Source organism: Gallinula chloropus, assembly GCF_964237585.1.
Source record: "Gallinula chloropus genome assembly, chromosome: 32".
NCBI lineage: Eukaryota > Metazoa > Chordata > Aves > Gruiformes > Rallidae > Gallinula > Gallinula chloropus.
In genome coordinates this window covers 1,942,514-1,962,484 of record NC_140117.1, presented here as the reverse complement: position 1 = coordinate 1,962,484, position 19,971 = coordinate 1,942,514, and the positions used below count along the sequence as shown (strand labels likewise).

Here is a 19,971-nt window from a genome sequence, read left to right as displayed (position 1 = left end):
AGCACCCTCGGGTGAATCCCATCAGGTCCCATTGACTTGTTAGCGTCTAACTGGCTAAGTAGATTGCTAATCATTTCCTCCTTAACCATGGGAATTTTGCTATTCTTCACCTCTCTGTCAGCCAGTTCCTGAGGATGAGTGCTCAGGGAATATCCATCTTTACTATTATAGATTGAGGTAAAGGAGGAATTAAGGACCTCAGCCTTGTCCTCATCCCTTGTCACTAATGTTCCCTCTGCATTCAATCAGGGCTGGAGATTCTCCTTGACCCTCCTCTTACTGTTAATATACCTATAGAAGGACTTTTTATTATCTTTTACAGAACTGGCCAGTCTGAGTTCCAGTTCAGCTTTAGCCCTTCTGACTTTCTCCTTACATGATCTTACTTCATGGGACATGAGGTGGACCAGACCCTATGTGTCTGAAATGGTGCACCACTACCCAAATGGTGAGGACCTGTACAGGGAGCAGATGAGGAAATATATTGGGAGGTCGGTACGTCTGCACTGTGACAGATGGTTCCTCTTATGGAGAAGCTACAGTGGACCTGGAGTTGTCAGGTTTGTGGCTGGTGCTGTGTTTCCAGGGGTGGTCATGATGTCCCTGGGCTTGTATGTCCCTCCCAGACCTGCATCCCATTCCTTTTGTGTCACAGGAGACCTGGCATATTGTCTGGAAACCTTGGGGCTTCTTGAATAAAGATGGGTCAGTGCAGACACTGCCTTGAGGCAGTGCCTTGAAGGTCAGCAGCTTGGCCTTGCTCTGCTGGGGTTTTTGGTGGGAGATCTAGGACCATTGGACATAAGTGGTCTGTGGTTTCTGCACAACTTGGGCTGGGTTTGGTGGCCAGTCCCGCAACCCAGTGGGACCTGTGAGTGGTCTGCAGTGGTGGCCTTAGAGCTGAGCCCATCCCTCCCTGACCCCAACCCTGGGCTCTTCCCCAGCCACAGGCTCTGGCCCTCAGCTCTCTCTGGAGGGTTACGAGGCCAGAGGCATCCGGGTGCTGTGTCGATCGGCCGGATGGTTCCCGCAACCGGAGGTGCTGTGGAAAGACCCCGATGGGCACCGTGTCCCCTTGGACTCCCAGAGACATTCCCCTGATGCTGGCGGCCTGTTTGACACCGAAGACGCCATCGTGGTGACGGGGACTGGAGATGGGAACTGGTCCTGTGAAGTCAGGAACCACCGCCTGGATCAGGAGCAGGAGGCATCCCTGCACATCTCTGGTGCGATGACTGTAGCCAGTCCCTGCGGTGTGATGCCTCAGAAAGCTGGAATCCAAACTCACCAGCCTTGGTGACTATGAAGCAGGGATCCTCTATTGCAGCTCTGGGCACACAGGGGATCGATCGCTCCTCTGAATGTGTGTGCCTATTAAAGCTAAATTTCTCATATTTATACAGATTAACTCTACATATTCATTATCATTTCTAAGAAAAGGCAGGGTTATGCAGATTATTTCCAGGAAATCATTTCCATTAACTTCTCCCAGATAGAGCATGCTCAGTGACACTTAGGGGGTGTCTCCCGGTGGTCTTCAGGCCTCTTCCTCACTCTCAGCACATGCTCTTTACGTGGTTATCTGAGCTCAAAACCACATTCCTTTTTGCTGAAACCAAGATACACACTGTCTCCCAATTGGTTGTCAGTCTCACTATCCATGACTCCCCTACCTTCTACTCCCTCCGGCTGCAAGGCTGCTACGCTATTGTTATGGATATGTTTTGCAGACGCTTTCAGGAAACAGCTCATGTGATTACAGACAGATTCTGCTAAAATCAAAACTAACCTATTCCTGAAAACACACAAATTCTTACTTCTTTATCTTCAAGGCTGTTACTATTGCATAGTTATGGCTAAGTTTTGCAGCTGCTCTCACAAGCAGCTTATACAGTTACAGCTTTCTCTTAAGCTAATCAATTCATAAAACAAAGAAAATTCTTACATCAAAGTTACATTAATTGTCTCTTAAGCTGCACCTACATTAATCCACTCAGAATGATTACATTTCATTGAATCAGGTGCCATAGTAGGGCGGGGGTTTGCTGCCTTGCTTGGAGCAGCTTTGGCATAGGCTTGGGGGGCAGCATGGAGGTGTGGGGGCATGGGAGGACTCTGTCCCCTTGAGGCCAGGGCTCGTGGGATAAGGGCTGGACAGTGTGGGGCAGGGGTCTCTTGGTCCTTCTCCCCAGAGACGCGAGTCTCTGTGTGTTTGTTTTGGATGTTTGTTTCTCAGCCTCCTTTTTCCACGGTGCTCGTCCCTGTTTGGCCAGTCTGGGTGTGCTCCTCGTGCTCTCTGTTGGGCTCCTTGGCCTCAGAGCTTCTCTCTGGAGAAGGAAGGGTACATTTGCTTCAGAAGGACGTTTTGCCTTCATCAAAATGCCCCTTGGGCAAAGGATGGAAGGGGACAGTGACACGGTGTTCTGTGGGCGGGAGGACAGGGAGCACTGCCAGACCGTCTCTCTGGTGGGAAGAGTCCCTCTTGAGATGTTCCTGCTGAGGAAGCAAGCTGCTCTCCAGATGCCCTCTTCCTCTGGCTTTGCTTTTCAGCGCTGCTGCTGTACAGAGAGCTGTGTGAGTCCCCCTGGACCCTTCCCCCAGAATAACCTCCTGGCACAGGAGCCTGCAGGAGGGACTCGGGTTTGGGGGATTCCTCACATGCAGGCAGAACTCCATTGAGCCTGGGTGTGCTGATGGCTGGATTGGCTGGCACAGAGCCATTCCCGGTGGTCCTGTCCTACTGCCCAAAAAGAAGGAGTTGGGCAACAACCCTGATTTCTGGCTGCTCCCATAGGATCAGCCATGGGGTGAGTAGTTGTTCCCTCTGATCACCTCATTGCTTTTTGATTTGCATTCCAGAGGAACGATTTGAAGCACTGGGTGAGTCTTCTTGAGCTCCAACATGGTATGGGGTCTTGTCCATGAACTCTGTGCTCAGCCCTCTCCATACCAGCATCCCTGGGTCTGGGAAAGACCAAGGTGATGTGCCTGGGAGGGTGGGCAGCTCAGGAAGACCAGCACGGGGCTGCACCCTCTTTCCTGCCTAGAGCTGCGAGGGACCGGCTCTGGGATGTGACCAGCTCTCCTCTCTCCTTGTAGTCTGAAGAAAGTTTCTGCTGCCCCACACTCCAGGTAATTTTGGGTTTGGGTGCCGCTCTGGGTGGTTCTCCTCCCATTCCTCGTGTACAAGGGGCATCTTGGCTGGCCAGTTTCTGGGGCTAAGCTGTGCCTGGGTGTGTTGGGTGACTCCCACACCCAGACCGTGGCAACGGGCTGTTTCCCCACTGTCTTCTGGCAAGTCCCAGCCCTCTTGAGATCCATCAGTGGTGCCAAAAAAGGAGCCATCTCCCCCCTGACACACCAGGCACTGCCCAGACCCAGCTGCTGCCTCCCCAGTCCTGCTCCTCTGTGCTAGGGCTCTAGCTCCACTGGTTCCTGTAAAATGGAGAACAAGATTGCAATGTTAGCAAAGTGTGTGCGTTGTGATAGCTCAGGAGAAACACCTTCTCTCTGACAAGGGAGCAATAGAGAGGACGAGGGAGCAACAACAGGAGGGGCCTCAAGTCTGCAGGACCAGCTCCATGGCTTTGACAGCAAGACTAAGGCTAAAGCTCACCAAAAGGACCTGTAGTAAGAGTAAATTAAGCCCACCTAGATATTATTGGGGTGGGGTAGGCGGGTGGGTGATAATGGGCTCTCATAACAGAAGAATTAGTCATTCCTTGGAAACCCTATCAATATGCATGTAGCATGAATATGCACATATGTCTTGGATAAAAACTGTGTCACTGACCCCTTACGGCGTGTACGTTCGGAGCGATCCCCCATGCACCCAGCACTGCAGAAGGAATACCTGCTTCGTAGTCACCAAGGACTATGGTCTCATATGACTATGAGTCTTGATTTCAGCTTTTCATGGTATCATTCTTCCCATGAGACCAGGGATGGCTCTGGGATGGGATCACTCTGAGGAAGGAGATCATAGAATCATAGAATGATATGGGTTAGAAGGGACCCCAAGGGTCATAGAGTTCTACCCCCACCCTGCCACAGGCTGCGCCACCAACCTCCAGGTCTGGATCTACACAAGGTTGTCCAGGGCCCCAGCCAACCCGGCCTTGAACACCTCCAGGGATGGGGCATCCAGCCCCTCTCTGGGCAGCCAAGGATCTGGGAACACAGCTCCTACCTCTTTCTACATATCATACAACTGATGTGATGTGAAGTAAGTGGGTCGCACTAATCCTGCAGTGGGCTCATTGAGGAGAAGGAAAAAGAGATAAATGCCCCAAATCTCCCAGCCCTTGTCCCAGGAGCCCTGGCCTCAAAGGGACAGAGTTCTCTCTCCCCCCTGGAAATACCAATGTTACCCTGAAACACACAAGGCTCAGCTTCTCTCATGCCTGACAGCTGAGCAGAAGGTGCCCCTGCACCCACACACTGCACCCCAAGCCCACACCAAAGCTGCTCCAAGCAAGGCAGCCAACCCCCACCCAGCTGAGCATCACCGGGCCTGGCTGCAGCCATTACACTGGACTTGTGCAGGGACACGTATTGCTCCTGGTTGAGGTGGCTGTTCCGGGCCACACAAGACCGTTTCCCACCTCTGGTTCCTGTCACCACAATGACATCTTTGGTGTCAAACAGGCCCCTTGCCTCAGAGGAACATCTCTGGGAGACCAGTGGGAGACATTACCTGTCAGGGTCTTTCCACAGCACCTCTGGTTGCAGGCACCATCCAGCCAAATGACACAGCACCCAGGGGGCTCTGAGCTTGTAACCCTCCAGAGAGAGCTGAGGGTGAGATCCTGTGGCTGGGGAAGGACCAGAGGCACTACCATTGCTTCTGATTTGCTTGACGTTATTCACCAGTGAGTTTATCCTTGAGCTGGCTGGTTGGACCTGGGAGAAGCTTCTCGGAGCTTCTTGCAGAAGCCACCCCTGCAGCTCCCCACTCCGCAGGGCCTTGCATGCAAACCCACAGCAGTCAGGTAGGGATGGCCTCAGCTCAAAGGTGAGGGACAAATCTGACAGCAGACCTATCATAGGTCCCAATGGACTGATCACCAAACCTATGCAGGAACAACATGGCATTAATGCCCAACAGCCCGAGATCTCCTCCCAAACATCCCATAGAACAAGTCCAAGCTGTCAAGCCTCAGTGCCTGAAGGCAGTGTCTGCACTGATCAGTCTTTGTTCAAGAAGCCCCAAGGCTTCCAGAAAATGTGCCAGGTCTCCAGTGGCAAAGACAGACAGGACAGAGGTCTGTGAGGGACAGACAACCCTAGGGACATGAGGATCATCCCCTGGAAACACTGCATCAGCCACAAACCTGACACCGCCAGATGCTCCAAAGCTTCTCCATAAGGGGCATGGTTTCTTCGTGTGCAGATGTACTGACCATCATCAGAGGGTCTGAACCCAGAGATTCACAAGTCCAGGTTTCCACCAGAGAGTTCATCTCTGGCCAACTCTGTCATCCTAACATATTCCTCCAACGGCTCCCTGGACAGATCCTCCCCATTTCAGTAGTGGAGCACCGTTTCAGAGACATGGTGATGGATCCACCTGATGTCCCAGCTCCGAGTGTCCACGCCAGGGGACAACTGACATGGCAGTGTGACATCCTGCCCCATGGTGACATGGAGAGGGTGGCCTGGTCCCACCACTCTGAATTCAGCTTGACAACAGAGAGGGATACAGAGACATAGAGACTGAGTGTTGATTGATTTAGGGTGTTGCAGGCAAGGGTGAAGATTGGCATGAGCAGTGCATGCCCCATGCCACTGGTTTTGCTTTGCCCTCCAATGGTCCAGAGACTCTGGAAAACTGGAGTGGGTGTGGGAGGAATGAAAAGAGAAGCAGTTTTCCCTGAAGTGGGAACCTGGCCCAGAAAAGGACCTCCGCCCCAGCCTGCCCCAGTGCTAGTGAGAAACATTTGAGGGGAGGATTGCAGGACAGGACTGAAGGGGAACACCGGGCGAGGGATGTACAGTATAAAGAATGCAAAGGAAAGTGAAACCCATGTGGGGCCAAGCTCTGGGCTGAGCTGCCCATGACCCATGGCAGCTTCCTGCCCCACATCTGTCACCTGGAGTGGGCGAAAGCCCCCAACAGCCCTGCAAGATCCCTACCTGCAGGAACACATGGAGAGTCACAGAATACCTCAGGAGGACCCCAGGACTTGCCAGGAGTCACATCTGCATCCTTGCTGGAGAGAAGGGAGGGGAAGGGATGCAGAGGTGGGTGATGGGGGTTACACTTGTCCAAGAGGGGATGGAAAAGAAGGGTTGCACCTGCTCCCCAAAGAGGGTCTGAAGTCCCCAAACCCCCTGCACAAGCACCCCAATGGTGGAAGAAACCAGTGCTCAATGGCAGGACAGGACTGGGCATGGGTCCCTGGTGCAGCCCCCTACTCTGTCCCACTGTTCCTCACCAGGTTTTCTTGCAAACCCGTTACTGGCCCTAAATGAAAGTAATATTTGAAAGCCCCTGTAGAAGGAAAAGTTGTTCAGCACATGGCCACGAGCTGCCGGATGCACCAGGCTGACTAAAACCTGAACAACCGTTAAGCCAGTGTCAGTTGCAGATTTACTGTCCGTAGGTGGAATGTGAGTCACCCTGTGCCTCTCACAGCAGCTTGTGCTGGAGAATAGCACTAGGGGAGTTTCAGCACTTTTGGAAGATATTTCCTTCCCAAAATGGGCTGATGTTCTCATGTATGACCATTATTGCTGAGGCAATGAGCACAGCCCTGACCAGACCCTGGCAAATTGTCCACCTCAGCCAGTTCCACTGAGTCCATCTCTTTCACAGTGGTGGTTTTAGTACATTTGGGGGTTCAGGACAATGAAGGAAAAATGCAGCAGACCATCAGTTCAAAGAAAAATAAAGGAGAAGAAGGAAGGGAAAAGAAGCCCAGAGGTCATGGGGAGATAGGGAGAAGGGAACACGGTGGCCTTCAGGAGTTTCCTCTTCTGCTGCAGAAGGGCAGAGGCTTTGTGGGGCACTTGTTCCTGGCCACAGACACTTTGGGGTGCCCTGTTATTCTGGGGACTCATCCACAGGTCATAATTCCTTTGACTCAAGGTGATGCTGGAGTTCCAGCCTGTGCAGTACTGCAGGACAGGAATAGCCATGATACCCTGTGTCTGGCAGCCCAGGAGTATGTTCAGCCATTGCTGTCACCAAACACCAAGCTGGCTCCAGTGTGGGTATCCCACTGCGTCACAGCATCCTTCTTAAATATGTTATCACAGAGGCACTACCACTATCACTGATTGGCTTGACATTGGTCAGCAGTGGGTCTGTCCTTGAGCTGGCTGGTACTGGCTCTGTGGGACCTGGGGGAAGCTTCTAGGAGTTTCTGGCAGAAGTCAACTCCTATGGCTGCAACCCCATCCCCACCCCTAACACCTTGCCATGCAAACCACAACAGTCAGGTAGGTGTGCCCTCAGCTCAAAGGCGGTGAACACATCTGATAGCAGAACCACCATAGGTCCCAACAGGGCTGCAGGACTGGCCACCAAACCCACCCCAACTTGTGCAGAAACACAGAGCGTTGGTGCCCAACAGCCCCAGATCCCCCTCCAAATGTCCTGGCACAGCAAGACTGATCTGCTGAGATTCAGCATCTCAAGGCAGCACCTGCAACAACCCACCTTTGTTCAAGAAGCCCTAACTCTTCCAGAAAACATGTAGGGTGTCCTGTGGCACAAAGGGACAGGACAGAGGTCATCTACCTGGACTTGTGCAAGGCCTTTGACACAGTGCCCAACCACATCCTTATCTCTAAATTGGAGAGATGTGGATTTAATGGGTGGACCATCCAGTGGATAAGAAAATGGTTAACAGACCGTAGCCAAAGGGTGGTGGTCAATGGGTCTATGTCCAGGTGGAGGCTGGTGACAAGCGGTGTCCCCCAGGGGTCTGTCTTGGGACCGGTGCTCTTTAACATCTTTATCAATGACATGGATGATGGAATTGAGTGCACCCTCAGCAAGTTTGCGGATGACACCAAGCTGAGTGGTGTGGTCGACACCCCAGAAGGAAAGGAGCCATCCAGAGGGATCTTGACAGGCTGGAAAGATGGGCCCGGGGGAACCTAATGAGGTTCAACACTGCCAAGTGTCAGGTGCTGCACTTGGGCCGGAAGAATCCCAGACACAGATACAGACCGGGAGAAGAGCTCCTGGAGAGCAGCCCTGCTGAGAAGGACTTGGGGATTCTGGTGGACAAGAAACTTCACATGAGCCAGCAGTGGCTCTTGCAGCTCACAAGGCCAATGGTATCCTGGGCTCCATCAGCAGAGAGGTGGCAGCAGGGACAGGGAGGGGATTGTCCCTCTCTACTCTGCCCTCGTGAGGCCCCAGCTGGAGTCCTGTGTCCAGATCTGGTGTCCCCAATACAAGAAAGATGTGGAACTGTTGGAGAGGGTTCAGAGGAGCCACAAAGATGATTAGAGGGCTGGAGCAGCTCCCCTACAAAGAGAGGCTGAGGGAACTGGGCTTGTTCAACCTAAAGAAGAGAAGGCTGTGAGGGGACCTCATTGCAGCCTTCCAGTACCTGAAGGGAGCAGAGAAACAGGGGGGGAATCAACATTTTAAAAGGGTAGATACTGGCAGGACAAGGGGGAATGGACTAAAGCTAAAGGAAGGAAAGTTTAAATTAGATATTAGGGTAAAGTTCATTACAGAGAGAGTGGTGGGGTGCTGGAACGGATTCCCCAGAGAGTGGGTGGGTGCCCCATTCCTGGAGGTGTTCAAGGCCAGGTTGGATGGGGCCCTGGGCAACCTTGTGTAGCTCCAGACCTGGAGGTTGATGGCCCTGCCTGTGGCAGGGGGGTTGGAGCTCTGTTATGCTTGGGGTCCCTTCCAACCCAAACCATTCTATGATTCTATGATTGTTGTAGAGAAATGTACCATCTGTTGCATGAACAACCCAAGAATCAGAAAGGATTTGTGAAACAAGGAATAACTCCTGGGGCATGCTGGCCAATAGACTTTTCAGAATTATTTAAATGCAGCCAGTATAAACATGTATTGGTGTTGCTGATACCTTCTGTGGCTTGCCAGAGGCTTTCCCTTGTCATACCAACAAAGCTAGAGAAGTAACTAAAATCTTGTTAAAAGAAATGATGCCTTGATTTCCTGTTCCAGAGGGAACCTCCTCTGATAATGGGCTTCATTTTATTGCAGAAACAATACAGGAAATTTCCAAATTTTTGCAGATTAGGTGGGAACTACACGTCCCCTGGAGGCCTCAATCTAGTGGGAAAGTAGAAGGAATGACTCTGGCTCTCAAAAGACAAGTTTCTAACATTTGCCAGGAAGCACACCTTAAATGGACTGATGCCTTACCCACAGAGCTTTTGCCTGGTAAAGATGAATGGATCTCTGCACCAACGGGAGAAGTTAAACCTGGATGAACCATACCTGAGAAACAAGCACTTTCCTAAATGAAGTGTTGTTTAGAACTAACAGTTCAGTTAACTATTGGCTTGATTCTTTATGTCTGAAAAGAAATTTTCTGCCTCAGGGATAACTATAGAACCTTCTAAGAGAGTGTGATGAATTTCACTCTGCTAAGATGGCAAATATTACAATAGTGTGTTCCTGGCCTGCTGGCATCTGCCCTCCAACTAGGGTGAAAGCACCAAAGGGATTCAGACTATTTCCTGTCATTTAGAGATTTGCAATAACTCCTGGTGAGGGGCAGTGGGGCAGAGCAGGGGCTGGGATCAGGTAGGGAGCCTGTAGGGCTGTCGGGGTTTTTGCCCGCTCCAGGTGGGAGATGTTGGGCCAGAAGCTGCTGTGGGGTGGGGGCAGCCCAGTCTAGAGCTCGACTCCATATGGGTTTCACTTTCCCTTGGGCTCTTTATGCCATATGTCCCTTGCCCTGGGTTCCCCTTCAGTCCTGTCCTGCAATATTCCCCTCAATTGTTTCTCACTAGCACTGGCGCAGGCTGGAGTGGAGGTTGTTTTCAGGAGCAGGGTCCCCACTGCAGGGAAACCTCCTCCTTCCAGTCTTCCCACTCCCGCTCCAGTTTCTCCAGGGTCTCTGGACCGTGGCAGAACAAAGCAACACCTGTGGCGTGCAGTGTGCACCGCTCATGCCAAGCTCGGCCCAGGCCTGCAACAACCTCAATTAACACAGGCAAAATCCATGGCCTTGGAGCCTCTCTGCAGGTAAGGAAAGGTACGTCTGTGTCAGAAGAACATTTTGTCTTCATCAAAAAGCTCTTTGGGCAAAGGACAGAAGGGGACAAGGATATGTTGGGGTGTGGGCAGGAGGACAGGGAGCACCTCCAGACCATCTGGCTGGTGGGAAGGTCCCAGAGACCCTCTTGAGATGTTCCTGCTGAGGAAGCAAGCTGCTCTTCTGAAACCCTCTTCCTCTGGCTTTGCTTTTCAGTGCTGCTGTGCAGAGATCTGGATGAGGCTCCAGGATGGACTTGGTTTTGGGCAGTTCCTCACTTTAGGGCTGAACTCCAGAGATCCTGGGTGGGATTTGGTTTTGCTTTCCAGGGAAATGAGCTGCAGCACTGGGTGTGTCTGGTGGAGGGAGCCATTCCCGATTCAGGATTTTTTGCACTTCTCAAACAGCTATTTTGAACCTCCCTGATCTCTGTGGGCTCTTCATCAGCAGTTATGGGATTGCAGGATGTCCTACCTGATCAAATATTCCGTGTTTTGGTTTTGTTTCTAGGAAAACAAGATCCAGAACTGGGTGAGTGTCTGTAAGCTCCAACATGGTGTGGAGTACACTCCTGGACACTCCATGCTTGGCCCTTTTCCTCTTTACCCATCCTCTGAATTCATGCCTCTCCCCTGAGACTTGGGGAGACAAGTCCAAGGTTTTCCCCTCTCCCCTGTCACCAGCCATGCAATGTGCCTGATCAGACAGAGAAATTCCTGGGGACTGGGTTTTTTTAAATTTTCTCAAAAAGCTGTGATGGTTTGACCCTGGTTGGCGGCCAGACAACCATCAGAGCCACTCTATCACTCCCCTTTTCAGGAGAAAATAGATATTGAGGCTCAGGAGTGGACATAAGGACAGGGAGAGATCATTCTGCAATCAGCATCACGGGCAGAACAGACTCAACACAGATAAAGGACAGAAAACTCTCTAATTAATGGCACTGCTGCACCCCCAGTGACATCAGAGTTGGGTGATGAGAAGTGTGACCAGATCTTAAAGCATCTCCCCCATACCTCCCTGCTTTGCAGACTTCACTTTAGTCAGGATTTCACTCCTTTCTTTCCCCCTATTATGGCACAGGGAGGGCCAGGGAATGGGAAATGGGGTTTTGGTCAGTCCGTCACAAATTGTTTTCCTTTTTAGTGGGAGGGAGGACATTCCTCATCCCCTTCCCCTGCTCCAGTGTGGGCTCCCACCCACGGGGGACAGTCCTCCAACACAGTTCTCCAATGTGAGTCCTTTCCCACAGGGCTTCAGCTCTTCCCCAGCTGCTCCAGTGTGGGTCACTGCTATGGGTGCTGTCATAAATCATAGAATGTCTCTCAAGCCCAGACCGCTCTAGCCTGGTCCACCACCGAGTCACACCCCTCCCCTTGCCCCAGCAAACGTGCTTCAGCATGTGTGTCTCTCTCTCTCTGTGTGTCTCCATCTCTCTGCATTGGCTCCAAGTGCTGGCAGAGGATGCTCCAACGTGGGTCACCAGCACTGGGATAGATCCTCTCCCCTGCCCAGATCAACTGGGTACTGGCTCTGGGATGTGACCAGCTCTTCTCTCTCCTTGTAGCCTGGAGAATGTTTCTGCTGCCCTACAGTCCAGGTATGGCATGTTCTGACATTTGAAGGCCCCCACTCCATTTTGTCCCCTTCCTACCTTCTCCCTATTACCTTCCAGCTTCTTTTCCCTCCCTTCTCCTTCTTTTTTGGTTCTTGGGACTGATGGGCTCCTCCTTTTTCCTCCAGAACAGATCCACATCCTGAAACCCCAAACCCTGAGAGTGGGACCCAGTGGCCCTGGCTCGGGTGGACAATTCCCCAGGGCCTGGTCGGGGTTTGCTCATTGCCACAGCTACAGTGATCACACACCAGAACATCAGCCCTTTTTGGGACAGGACACACCTACTGAGGGTGCCAAACCTTGCCATAAAGTGATGTTCCCCAGCAGAGGCTGCCAGGGGAAGAACAGTGGCAGGAAAAGCCCCCTTCAGCACCTGCCACCCAGGGAGGCTTAGGTTGGATGTTGGTTCTACTTTGTTGTCTTTCTCTCTGGGTCCTGCCTGCAGCTTTATCTTCTGACTCTGGGCTTGGGCAGGAGGGTGCAGAAATTCAGCTAATTTCCTGGGGAATGGGGCCTAAGGGTCTGACCATAGATTGTAATTCTGAAATTTAGCAAAGGACAAGTGCTTTTGAGATGCCTTGTGCATCCGGCTGCTTGTGCCCGCCCAGTGAGTGACTTTTCTTTCTGCAGGGCGGTTAGAATGTTTCCTGTCAGTCAGTACCGGATTTGCAAAAAACCCTGGTGAGGAGCAGTGAGGCAGAGCAGGGGCTGCACCAGGGAGCTGTGTGCAGTCCCGTCCTGCCCTCAAACACTGGTTTCTTCTGTCATCAGGGTCTTTGTGCAGGGGCTTGGGAATTTCGGAGCCTCTTTGGGGGCAGGGGCAGCCCTTCTTCACCATCTCCGCACTGGAAGCTGTAACCCCAATTGCCATCCTCTGCCTCCTTTCCCCTCCTTCCTCTCCAGTGATGCTGCAGATGTGTCTCCTGGTGACTGCCGGCAGCCTCCTGAGATGTTTGGTGACTCTCCACATGCTCTGGGTGGGATCAGGTAGGGATCCTGCAGGGATGGCGGGGGTTTTTGTCTGCTCTGGGTGGGAGATGGGGGACAGGGAGCTGGTGTGGGGTGAGGTGAGTCCAGTCCAGAGCTCAGCCCCACATGGTTTCACTTTCCCTTGGGCTCTTTACACCATCCGTCCCTTGCCCTGGGTTCCCCTTCAGTCCTGTCCTGCACCAGAGCTGGCTGGACTGAGGGTTGTTTTCTGGAGCAGGTTCCCGCTCCAGGGAAACCTCCTTCTCCTTCCAGTCCTCTTACTCCCACTCCAGTTTCTCCTGGGTCTCTGGACCATGGGAGGGCAAAGCAACGCCCCCGGCATGGAACAAGCACTGCTAACACCAAGCTTGTGCCTGGCCAGCAAGGCCCAAAATTAATGTAGGTAAAATCTCAGTGTCTCTATGTCCTTCTCCATCCCAAGCTGACTTCAGAGTGGTGGGACCAGACCACACTCTCCGTGCCACCGTGGGGCAGGATGTCGTGCTGCCATGTCAGTTATCCCCCACCATTGACGCTCGCAGCTTGGACATCAGGTGGATCCGGCACAGGGCCTCTGAAACAGTGTGCCACTACCGAAATCAGGAGTACCTGCACAGGGAGCAAATGAGGGAATATGTTGGGAGGACAGAGTTGGTCAGAGATGGTCTCTCCAGTGGAAGACTGGACTTGCGAATCTCTGGGCTGAGACCCTCTGATGGTGGTTATTACATCTGCACTGTGAAGGATGGTGCCTCTTATGGAGAAGCTTTGGTGTATCTGGAGGTGACAGGTTTGTGGCCATTCTGGTCTTTCCAGGGGGGTTTCCTGGTGTCCCGGTGTATGTGTCTCCCTGCCAGACCTCTGTCCCATCCCTTTGTGGTGCCTCAGAATACCTGGCATGTTGTCGTGAGACTTGGGGCTTCTTGAACAAAGAGTTTATGCAGACACTGCCTTGAGGTGCTGAAGCCCAGCAGATGGATCTTGTTCTGTCAGGATCTTTGTGGGGAAATCTGAGGCCATTTGGCATCAACACTTGGCAGTTCCTCCACAGTTTGGGGTGGGTTTGGCGGGAGCTGTGAGGGCTCTGCTTGGGGATGTGGTGGTGGCCTTGGAGCTGAGACCATCCCTCCCTGACCCCAACCCTGGGTTCTTTTCCAGCCATAGGCTCTGGCCCTCAGCTCTCTCTGGAGGGTTACGAGGCCGGAGGCATCCGGGTGCTGTGTCGATCGGCCGGATGGTTCCCACAACCGGAGGTGCTGTGGAAAGACCCCAATGGGCACCATGTCCCCTCGGTCTCCCAGAGACGTTCCCCTGACTCCAGGGGCATGTTTGCCACCGAAGATGCCATCGTGGTGACAGGAACCAGCGAGGGGAACTGGTCCTGTGTGGTCAGGAACCGCCGCCTGGACCAGGAGCTGGAGGCATCCTTGCACATCTCCGGTGAGACGGCTGCAGCCAGCCCCTGCGGCACTGGAGCAGGGCGGGGGTTGGCTGCCTTGCTTGGAGCAGCTTTGGTCTGGGCTTGGAGTGCAGCCTGGGGGTTCGGGGTCATGGAAGGGGTACGCACCTTCCAAGGAGTTGTAGGACACAAGAGAACCTGAGGCTTGTCCACTTCAGGGTAGCATTGGTATTTCCAGGGGGAGGGAGGACTCTGTCCCCTTGAGGCCAGAGCTCCTGGGACAAGGGCTGGGAGGGGTGGAGCGAGGGTCTCTTGGTCCTTCTCCCCACAGATGTGAGTGTAAATCGTTCCCTTTTCCTGTGGATCTGTTTGTTTCTCAGCTCCTTTTTTCCATGATGCCCGTCCCTGGATGGCTGGTCTGGGTGTGATCCTCGTGCTCTCCATTGGGTTCCTTGGCCTCAATGCTTGTAACTGGAGAAGGAAAGGTATGTTTGAGTCAGAAGGATGTTTTACTTCATGAAAAAGCTCCTTGGGCAAAGGATGGAAGGGGATGAGGGCACGGTGGGCTGTGAGCAGGAGGACAGGGAGCACGGCCAGAGCATCTGGCTTGTGGGAAGGTTTGAGAGACCCTCTTGAGATGTTCCTGCTGAGGAAGCAAGCTGCTCTCCAGACCTCTCCTTCTTCTGGCTTTGCTTTTCAGAGGTGCTATCCAGAGAGCTGGGTGAATTCTTCTGGCCCCTTTGTCCAGCAAAACTTCCTGTCAGAGGAGCCCTAGGGAGGGACTTGGGTTTTATGTGGTTCCTGATGTCAGGGCTTAACTTCAGAGAGTTAAGCTAGTCAAGAAGCCATTCCTGGGACCAAGGCAGTCTTGACTTACTTGCAAAAATAGAAGAAGTTTGGGATTGGCCTGACCTCTGCCTGTTCCTGTGGGAGCAGCCATGGGGTGAGTTTTTCCCTCTGTTCACACACCGTTTTTTGGTTTTGATTTCCAGGGAAACGAGATGCAGCTCTGATGAGTGAGTGTCTGTTGAGCTCTGGTACAGTGCGGGGTCCTATCCTGGGCACACTGTATTCAGCCCTTTCCTGGCTTGCCTATCCACTCCATCTCTTCATCCCTGAGTCTGAGAAACCTCAAGGTGATGTGCCTGGGAGGGTGGGCAGCCCGGGGATGCCAGCATGGGGCTGGACCCTCTCCCCTACCCAGAGCCACTGGGGACTGGCTCAGGGATTTAATCTGCTCTCTTCTCTCCTTGCAGCACAGAGAAAGTTTCTGCTGCCCCACAGTCCAGGTAATTGGGGGTTTGGTTGCCACTCTAGATGGTTCTTCTCCCATTCCTTGTGTGCAAGGGCAATCTGGGCTGGGCAGTGGGCAGGACTAGCCATGACTGGGTGTGTTTGGTGACTCCTACACTCAGACCCTGGCACTGGGCTGTTCCCCCGCTTTGTTCTTGCCTGTCCCTCCCCTTCAGAGCAACACCAGTGGGGCCAAGGAGAGACATATTCCCCACTGACGCCCCATGTACTGCCCATTCCCAGACTTAGCCTACACATCCTGCTTCTCCATACTGGGGTTGCAGCCCCACCATTGCATGTTCCCATGGGACCGAGCTCACCCATTGCTGTCCTGGGGCTGGCTCCAGGATGGCATCTATTGTAGGAAGGAGATGCCCAGTCTCCTGTCCCGTGGAGCAGATCCTGGCCCCAGGGTGGTGAAACGTGCCCTTTGTTGAACTCTGCACCTGATGTTCTGGTTCCTCGTATCCCTTGCAGGCGTGGTGACCCTGGATCCCAACACGGCTCATCCCGAGCTTGTCCTGACTGAAGATGGGAGAAGCATGAAAAACGGAAGATCATGGCAGGACCTGCCCGACACCCCTCAGAGATTTACATCTTGGTGCTGCGTGTTGGGTCGGGAGGGGTTCATGAAGGGAAGGCACTGCTGGGAGGTGGAGGTGAAGGGGGAGGTGGCAGGTGATTCATGTTGGGCTCTGGGGGTGGCCAGGGCCTCTGTGAAGAGGAGGGGGGAAATTGACCTGAGCCCTGAAGGGGGGATCTGGGGTTTGCAACACTCTAAAGGGCAGTTTGTATCTCTCACCTCTCCTCCCACCCCCCTGTCCCTGTCCCACATCCCCAGCAGAGTCTGGGTCTGTCTGGACTGCCCCCGGGGGCTGGTGACTTTCATCAATGGTCACAGTGGGGCCGAGATCTTCACTTTCCCACCAGCCTCGTTCAATGGAGAGACCATCCACCCATGGTTTCATTTGGGAACACAGAAAACGGAGCTGTATGTCAGGGACAGCACCTTCTGACCCCTTCCTATGTCCTTCTGGAAGACCTGCAGATGCCCTGACCTTTTGCAGACACTGCCTGTGCTCCCCTCCTTGGTGCCACAGGAGCAGACGTCCCTCTCAGCTCTGCCTCAATCCATCCTACCCAGGCAGAGCAGGATGGGCTTCAATAAACTTTTTCAGCTGAACAAGGAGTCTGGCTGTGGGAGTTTCTGCAGGAGGTTGACCTGATTCTTTGCTGCTGCTGAAGGGGATTTGCAGTGGGCTTGGAGCAGTGCTTGGAGCAGGAGCCTGGGGGCAGCTCCCTGCAGGGTGAGCATGGGGAAGGGGTTTTACAGGCAGAGCCACTCGCAATTCAGGCCCCTCTTGTCTTTATTTTGGGCTCCTGCTCCTGATTCCCCTGCTCTGTCCACATCCTTCCATGCCACACAGTCCTGTTCAGAGTAGGGCTGAGCTGTCTTTCCATACTGCCCTTCCAGGCTGAGCACTCAGTACAGACAGTGAAGGCTTGTGGCTTGTTTTAGGGGTTGGGGTATATGCACAAAAGCCTCTTTGTAACAGAGCAGCTCTAGGGACAGCAGAAGAAGAAACTCCTGAGTGGAGAAAGAATTTCCCAAGCTGAGGCCCTTGGAAAGCGATAGTTAGCACTACTGATTGTTCTCGTGGCTGCTGCTGCTGTGGGGGTTGGTGTTGCAGTGGAACTGGGTGTGTTTCTTTGGGGCAGGATGGAGATGGGGTGGGAACAGTTCATACAGGATGCCCCGCCGTGAATCAGTGCAATGGGTGCAGTCATGAATCACATGCAGAGTGAAGGTTTGCATGGACATGGGGTGCTGAGCAGAGCACCTTGAACAGGTTGGAAAAGACCTTTGAGATCATCAGGTTCAACCATAAACCTGACCCAGACAAGTCTACCACTAAACCATGCAGACAAGGAATAGGAGGAGAATCACCCAAAGTGGCAACCGAAAACCCAACTACCTGGATCGTGGGGCAGCAGAAACTGCCTACCAGGAGAGAGGAGAGCAGATCACATCTGTGAGCCAGTCCCCAGCAGCTCTGGGTAGGGGAGAGTCTGGCGCTGGTCTCTCTGACCTGCCCACCCTCCCAGGCACATCGCTTTGGGCTTACCCATACTGAGTGATGCAGGGACGGAGAGAATGGGCAAAGTGCTGAGCACAGAATGCAAGAATAGGACCCCATGTGGTACTGGAGCTCATGGAGACTCGTGCAGTTCAGCAGCTCATTTCCCTGGAAGGCAAAACTGCCACAATGGAGAGACGGGACACAGCTTGATGCCAGCAAAAGTCGATTTATTGTATAAAATCATTCCTTTAAATATGCTCAGATGATGGCACTCTTTAAACAGATTGGTCCTTTTGTACATACACTGCTCGCTGGGCTGCATCTGATTGGTCAGCAGTCTGCCTGTCACACCAGCTACTTTATCTTATCCTGCTAACAGAACTTCTAAAACCTGCCACATAGCAGGCATACCTGAACAAAAAAAGAGGCTTCTTCTGGAGCCTGTTCCGTCAGGGGGCATGAAACTTTGTTTATTACATGGCTGCACCTTTGTTTAGTTTCCCCATGGGTTATGGCCTAAAGACTCCATCGTGTTATCTATCAACCTAGCACTGCTTGAGGCTTTGTTTTTCATGCCCCATGCCACACAAAATCAAAAAGCGGTATGTGATCAGAGGGAACACCTACTCACAGGACTGGAAGCTTTCTGGTGATGTCGTTGTCCTGGGCCCCAGGGAGGCTGCACACCCCCCTACAGGTTGGGTCAGGTCTGCATATGGGGCCCCCTGTTTCCCTGAGAAGGGGATTGCCTCCCACAGTTCCCCTTCTTTCTTTCCTGGCAGAGGCAGTCTCAAGGCATGGGGATGACTGCCTCACTCTAGGCACCTGCTTCCTCTGAGGCAGAGGGTCTTCCTTTGACTCCTCCCTTCAATTTCCAGGGCCCCAAACTTATTGCTGAGGGGAACCTGGGGGAGTGGGGTAGGCAGGTGGGGCATGTGCCTACGATGTTCACCCGGGACTTTCTTCCAACCCTCCCTGTTACTTAGGTCCCCCTCCTCTACTTGACAGGAGCAGGGCCCCAATTGTGGGGTAGCTCCCTGATGCCCTCCCCTCTGGGACTCCAGGGAGCTACTCCACCAGTCGATCTCCCGCTCCCAGTCCCTGATGGCCCTTAGTCTTTCAACCTCCACTTTCAGCTCAGTCCCCATGCTGAGCAGACCATCCACCTGCTCCCACCTCATGCAAGGGGAATTGTCATTGGGAATTCTTGATGCTTCACCCTGGCAGCAGCAGGATCAGGCACTCTCTGCATTCAGAGACCTGGAGAGCAACATCTCTAGGGGGGCCCTGTGTCTGGGTGGCCACAGATCTCTTGGGGCAAGCTTTCTGTCTGGTGGAGACCATGGTTAACTGTCCTGGTGCCCAGCAGACAGGAACATCCTTTGCTCACCCTGCGTGCTCTGTGGGCGGAAGCTCGTAACTCAACTTACCTTCTGAACTGTGAGAGGCCGTGCTATCCCTGCTCACCCTGCCTGCACAAACTGCCCCACAAACTACCACCCCACACTCTGTTTGCCTGTCCTGTTCACTACGATCCATGTTGGTTGTGCTCCAGGGCGGCTCTTGTACTGAGAGGGGTTGGTCCTGTCACCCTTTGCTCTGTGTCCAATGAGCCACTGTGGCATGCAATCCATGCAGGAGGTCACTTCTTGTTTTGCTGGCAGTCCCTGGAGGGGAAGCTGGGTGTCTCTCGCTCGCTCACTCGCTCTTTCTCCCTGTGCTTTTTTTTTACCCTTGCAGTTCTGGTCTCAGTTTTGCTGTTTTCAGGAAGGGTCCCCTGACGTGGTCGCTCACTCTAGAGCCCTTTGTATCAGTGACTCTTTTCCCTTCCTTTCCTCATTTTTGGTTCCTGAGGTTGATGGGCTTCTGCATTATCCTCCAGAACAGCCCAATGTCCTGAGATCCGCAAAACCCTCAAGATGGACCCTGTGGCCCTGGTTCAGGTGGACAATTCCCCAGAGGCTGGTTGGGGTTTGCTCACTGCCTCAGTGACAGTAGTCACACACAAGGATATCAGCCCTTTTTGGAGGGAAAACACCTCCTGACATGCCAAACCTTGCACAGTCTTGTTCCCGAGCACAGGCTGCCGGGAGAGGCGCCGCTCTGGGAAAAGCCTACTACAGCACCAGCACTGAGGCGAGGACGCAGAGGGGCTTGGGGTCCCTTTGCTCTCTTGTCTCTGGGGCCAGCATTCAGCTTTATTTTCTAGGAGCTTGGTAGGATGCAGAACTTCAGCTTCTCGCCTGTGGTGGAGCCTCAAGTCCCACCCAAGTCCCGTGGTAAATCTGAAACTGGGTAAATTTCCGTTCTTTTCATCAACCTGCTGCAGCCGGCAGCTCGTTTCGATCCCACAAGCGAATTCTTCTGTGAGGGATAGAGAATATTTCCCTTCATTTAGAGTCCTTATTGGTT

The 19,971-nt window shown here is 53.1% G+C and overlaps 2 protein-coding genes across 2 annotated transcripts in view; both read left to right on the top strand.

Moving 5' to 3' along the window:
• The window catches only part of LOC311202781 (class I histocompatibility antigen, F10 alpha chain-like), a gene marked incomplete at its 5' end in the record, with an annotated part of 270,685 nt that overhangs the window by 127,965 nt on the left and 122,749 nt on the right, over nucleotides 1-19,971 (top strand). The gene's annotated exons all lie outside the window — the stretch shown is intronic.
• Nucleotides 397-16,494, top strand: LOC311202869 (butyrophilin subfamily 1 member A1-like; the record flags this gene model as incomplete). Its single annotated transcript, XM_084277518.1, has 9 exons — nucleotides 397-495; nucleotides 1,088-1,226; nucleotides 12,721-12,804; nucleotides 13,229-13,576; nucleotides 13,945-14,226; nucleotides 14,566-14,670; nucleotides 15,178-15,227; nucleotides 15,447-15,474; nucleotides 15,956-16,494. The coding sequence occupies 9 exons, from the start codon at nucleotides 397-399 to the stop codon at nucleotides 16,492-16,494; spliced, it is 1,674 nt and encodes a 557-aa protein (XP_084133644.1).